General features: G+C 43.3%; 1 protein-coding gene across 1 annotated transcript; it reads right to left on the bottom strand.

Annotated features, from left to right (window-relative positions):
• Positions 1-3,137: 3,137 nt before the first annotated feature.
• LOC119329236 (ubiquitin-NEDD8-like protein RUB2) lies at positions 3,138-6,039 on the bottom strand. Its single transcript, XM_037602248.1, has 3 exons — positions 5,785-6,039; positions 3,536-3,795; positions 3,138-3,441 (listed from the first exon to the last, which is right to left on the bottom strand). Exons 1-3 carry the CDS (start codon positions 5,875-5,877, stop codon positions 3,333-3,335), a joined length of 462 nt encoding a protein of 153 aa, XP_037458145.1. The 5' UTR covers positions 5,878-6,039; the 3' UTR covers positions 3,138-3,332.

Here is a 6,039-nt window from a genome sequence, read left to right as displayed (position 1 = left end):
GCTACCTTGTTTATGTTCAATTGTTCACGGTGCATACATGGCAGAATGAGTCAATATTTTCATCTTAAAACCGCACCGCGCAGTTGCAATTTTTCCCCATGAAAAATGAAAAGGCAGTGCTCCTGTCAATTCCTCGAAGCAACTGTGATCGAAAACAACATTTAGTGAGCCAATAAGAAGAGATATCTTCCCGCAATCACCTCCAAACTATTGGGTTGGCTCATTTTTTATCTAACTTTCTTTTACTCACTTAAACCCCTAAACTACCGTATCCACAAACACTTCTTTCCTCGACAATTTCATTATCGCGTAAACAGCTTCTGGAAATCAAAGTTTTGTTTCATTGCCGTGTATGCATGGTTCATAAATATGAATTGGTACGATGATCGGCGCGTAAAAATAACCTATAACCTATTTACCGCACCAGTGCATAAAGATAACCTATTTACCTTGAAACCAAAATGTAAAATGCATGTACTTGATTCTGTATAATATTTAAAAACTTCTAAAACTTTATTTTGTACTTCCTAGAACTAGTCCGGAGGCAAAATGCTTCCAAGATATGAATATGACAGTTTAGGCCGTGATTTGCCGAGTCCAACGAATTTGAAAACAAAAGCAAGCCAAGTCATTGGACTACTCAGATTGTGCCTCTGCATAAGAACAACACAGGATTGCATCCTGCACTAGTGGACACTTCACTAGAGATAATGGGGTCCAATTAACTAACCAATTAACCATTTGGGTTCTGTGATGATCTACGCAGGACAGTGACATACCAAGATGCCCATCACACACTCACCTCACAGGAAATCTAATCTAAGAGCATCAAAAAGACACATTCAACTGCGCGTTAATTAATCGAAGTACTCCTCCTAGCTATAGCTTGACAGTGGGTAAAAAAAAAGCAAGCAGGATTCACCCGGCTAAGTAACACATGACATCAGACAAATCTACCTTTGACTAATCAAGCAGACCACTGGAGAGAGGTGATGCTGGACTTGACTGGCCACTAGGCCGGTCCAAGTCCCCTCTAGTAACAATTAAGAAACTTAACCACCCCTCCTACCTACCTGCTGGTCTTGCACACATTCATATATATCCCAGTTGCAAGAGGCAGATCTTCTTTAGTCCTGCGCGAGATCAAACAAATATTCCACGATCACGCGGAAATCTCTGCGCCGCGCCAATGACAAGCCCTACTAACTTTCAGTTCATGGAGGAGGAGATGATGATGCTGATGATGCCATGGTGATGGTGGCCTGATGGTGACGATCTGATCAATGCATGGTCCACTTGGAGAAGAACCAATCAGCCAAGTGCTCCTCGTATGGATCCTAATATGGAATAGTATTATCAAGGAGCTCACTCACCTGCAGGATGGTCCAGGGTACCTCCATGGAGGACCTGTCTAGGCAAAAGTAGGTAAAAATTACTTAGGTTTAGGGGAAATGGTTAGGGAATTGCAGCGATTGATGGTCCTGGGCTTCCGGCCAATCGATGAACCTGGTCAAAAGATAATTAACAGAGTAATGTATGCAGCAGTGGAGGCTTTTGTAAAGGGAAGGTGTTTTTCCTCAAGTTTCAGCCATTCAGGAGGAAGGAGGGGAGTAAGAAATGCCCTGTTCATGTGCTAGGGTTCTTCCTTCCAGCTTTGGTCCCCAACAAATTACAAAACGCAGGAGGGGTGTACATGGCCACCTCACTAACCGCCGCTCATTTTCTGCGGCGCCGCGGGCAATTAGGCGGGCGGTGCGGAGATTAGAAGCCGGGGTTTAAGGGTAATGCTCTGTATGAAACTTGAGAATTAAAGCCATATCTTGTGATTCCTGGCTTCCTGACATCTTCCCTGAAATGAGGTTAGAGAAACTGAATTAGCATGTAGAAAGGTAATAGTAGGACAGCAGCTATGGGAAAGGGGAAGCAATCTTATAGACAGATTAGCATGTCATTCACTCAATTCTCATAGAATTCTATTTTCCTTTTGGACAGCATTATCACAGAATCCTTCTAGCTTTGCCTAACAGAACAAATAGCTTAAGCCTATGTGATAAGACATGGCATGCCCTCATCAGAACTAATAATAAACATAAAAAACATAACTGATGAGACATAAATCGCCTTCTACATTCGTTCAGGTTGCTTGCGGGTGCGTGAATGATGCACCGACCAAAGAAAGGGGGAAATTCCAAATAGAATATCAAAGATATGTTGGAAGGAATATTGAAAAGACAAAACAAAAGGAATATCTAAACCCTTTTTACAGTGCTGAATATATATGACATAGTTTTCCTTTTGCGCTTCCATTCAAAAAAGAGAAAAAAAATCTAATGTCATTACCAGACAGGAACATTCAAACCCCAATTCTTTTCAGTCCAACAGGAGGAACATTCCTTTCTGGTGTGCAGTTTTTCTAAAGGAAGGCACTTACTTCAGTTGCTGCATCAGAAATGCACTAGGGAGCTAACCTGACAGCAGATCTATGCGCTGCACTCAGATGATCTCTTCATCTTCAGGTGCGTTGAACAAGAATCTGTGGAGGTTGCAAGGCCACACCACTTGTACAGTTTATGTCCAGCCACTTGTACCGTATATACGTAATAGGAATCAGATGCACTGGTCACACATGTGGGGGCACTGTTCAAAGGTGTAGTTCTAAATGTCTCATCTCACAGAAATTGTAACAGACTTGGGTTCCTATGTGATGATGATGCCAATAGACACTTCGCAGTGGATGGACATGAAGAAATGTCTCTGTGAACAGAGCAGGTATATCTATGTTAGGCAATGAGGCATCAGATGCACTGATCATAATTGTAGGGAACTGTTCAATGTTGTTGTATTGGATTCACAACTGTGATAAAGAGAAGAATGGAATCCTATGTGATGGTGCCAGTAGATGCTTTGCACAGGATAGGCATGGAAAAAGTCTAGGTTCACATAACATGCAAGTCTCTGTTACCCAAAAGGGGCATTTTTTAGATAAGTGTCAGTAGATCTCAACTTATACCAACCTTAAAACCCTTACGATCATCATCCAATTTCACTGCTATACTATTGGTGATCACATGGAGTTGCCGCAAGCAATCATAAGCATATTGGCGAGATCTTGTTAAGAAAAGATTAAGGAGAAGATATGATTCAGAGCAACCAGAAATCAGATGATAACGGACAAGCATATAGTTCAAACAATTCCATCCAAGTACAGGTGACAGCTGACTTCACAAATGCGTCAATTACATGGCACTTCAATCAACCGGCAAATTCACAGATCTAGGTCTGCAAACAAGTTCTGGTAGAAATGGCCTTTACGGTCCACGTCGAGGTTGCATCTACTGACCGCCCCTCAGAGCAAGCACAAGATGGAGCACTGAACCACCTTCGATGTTGTAGTCCTTAGCAGTTTTGTCATCAGCGAGTTGCTTCCCAGCATAGATGAGCCTGGACATGAGACAGATTTATTAAGATAAGTGAATGCTAATTAGTGTGAAGCTTGAAAAGACAAGCTTAAATGAGACAGATTTATCAAGAGTACCTCTGTTGAACAGGTGGAATACCCTCTTTCTCCTCAACACGTTCCTTGATTCTGTCGATTGTGTCAGTGGGCTCAATATCAATCTCGATTTCCTTCCCAGTAAGTGTCTTCACCTTGATCATAGTTCCACCCCTAAGCCTCAGGACCAAATGGAGCGTCGACTCTTTCTGAATGTTGTAATCAGCTAATGTTCGCCCATCTTCCAACTGCTTTCCGGCAAAAATTAGCCTTTGCTGATCTGGAGGAATGCCCTCCTTGTCCTGAAGTAAATAAACCAAGTATGTCAGCTACTCAGTTGTATCTTTGTTATGAGGAACTGGAACTCTGTTGTATTTTAGTGATGCAGTTCCAGATGCTGGTTCTCTAAAGGATAGGCAGGAACACGGAAACAAAACAACTGTCCATTCAAGTTCGATTCAACACATGTCATTGAGATCTTATATACAAATAAACTCAACATCAAATATCATGACAAGATGAAAACAATGAAAAGTCACAACAATAGCTCAGCCATCACTTATTATTCTCTCTTACTTAAGAAATGAATAGCATTCCCTCTTTCACTTATTCTCCTCTTTCACATACGCCCTCCCCTCCTCCCCTCCCTGTTTTGAAATTTTCTTCCTTCCCATCTCTGGTTCTTCTCCCATCGGTATCCTTGAAAACCATCGTAACTGCCCCCACACTAATTGACTATCAAATAAAATATATTTTCTTTGGTAGTCAAATAAGTGTCGATTGGCAGATAAAGTCAGTTTTTGGTATCACATCGATAAAATGGCAGGTAATCAAATCAATAAAATGGCAGGTAAATAACTGTGATTGCTTACAAAATATGTATGCTCTGCTGCAACACATGTGCATTTACCTAGTGCTAGTATAAAAGGAACAAGCATAATATTAAGCTATATACCGAAAGTGGATCTAGAGTGCCTTGGTCATCCATTTAACATAACAAAGGGCCAAAATTCAAAGTTGATCCCTTCTCCCAAAATATGTCATGCATCAGAGAGCTGATCATGAGCACACCTACAGCTTGGCTTGAGGTCAATTCACACTACAAGCTTAAAGAAAAGCTTGTGCTTAGCTCGTCTTTGGCTCGGTAAAGCTCGAGCTCAGCTGGGGTAAGCTCTGGCACCGAAACAATGTATTTTATTACCACACAAGCCTGCAGGCTGTAGCAGTTCAGGCGCTCAACCGCGCTGTCCATTACGCAAGCCATTCTTTCAAAGTGTGCATTCCAGCACGAACCTACTAAACAGGAGAAGTTGTACTAAATGAGTCATCTTTGGCTGTAGCAACAATTGATGGGCCGAAACAGGGCCAACTTGGAAGCTGGCATGTAGGGAAATGGGTCTTGGTGCGGCATATAGAAAATGAATGGGAGGCAAAGGACTGCCCTCAGGCGCCGTGAGCGTGAGCTATGCAAGCTCGACTCATCAGTAGCTCCAGCCTAGCTTAACCAATACAATTACTACTAAATGTTAAGAACATTATTTAAGAAAATTTACTGTTGCATTACCTCTGCTTGTGGATGCAAGTAAAGCTAAACCTGTGAATAAACTCCATGCTTTATCAAAGAATTCACGTATGCACCAACTAGTTTGCGCTGAGCGGTCGAGTAAATATAGACATTTTTTCCAAGAAATTGCTTAGCAAACACCTTGTGCTCAATCAGTCTGTCTAGCCAACATATTTGGTTCAATCAGTTTACTGGTCACTGATACTGTATGACTATCTAAGCTACATTAACATCCAAAAAAAACGACATCCTACTGGTAATCATGTATCAATTCTCATATCAATCAAACACATCCTAAGGCCATGCTTTCCCCCGATAGAAAGGAAGTGAACCATCAGCACGTCATACCGGTCAATGACATTACAGTTGCTGCTTCCTCAATTTCACAGAATCCTCTGATCGTCACGTTGCAGTACATTGCAGGACGGTAGCACAAAGACACAATTCACGCCAAAGCAGAGCACAGCAACGGTATCTGGTTGCTGTCAGACACCTATGAACCGCAGGTCAATTTGCGCAACAGCGAAACTGACGATCCCGACCAAAGAAAACGAGATCTCTGGAGCCACCCCAATCCTGACCGTCCGAGGATTATTTTATTTTTGAAGCAGGAACCAACCCTCGCCGCCCGAAACATAGCGGCGCCGGCATCGAAGGAGGCGCGACTCGCCCGAGATCGATTGCGGGGAAAGAAGGGAAGGAAGGGGATGGGAGGGGGGAATCGGACCTGGATCTTGGCCTTGACGTTGTCGATGGTGTCGCTGCTCTCGACCTCGAGCGTGATGGTCTTGCCGGTCAGCGTCTTGACGAAGATCTGCATCTTCGGACCCCCTCCCTCCTCTCCGCGGGGTCGACGGATCCGCTAGGGTTTTGCGCGGAGGCGGAGACGGAGCGGAGGTTTAGGTCGCTCGCTGGTGATTGATTGGTTGCGGACGACGACGACGACGACGACGACGATGATTGAGGGTGGGTGCGGCCGTCT

This window comes from Triticum dicoccoides, chromosome 7A, assembly GCF_002162155.2.
Source record: "Triticum dicoccoides isolate Atlit2015 ecotype Zavitan chromosome 7A, WEW_v2.0, whole genome shotgun sequence".
Lineage (NCBI taxonomy): Eukaryota > Viridiplantae > Streptophyta > Magnoliopsida > Poales > Poaceae > Triticum > Triticum dicoccoides.
Note: the sequence above shows the minus strand (reverse complement) of the source record. Positions and strands in the feature narration are given on the sequence as shown.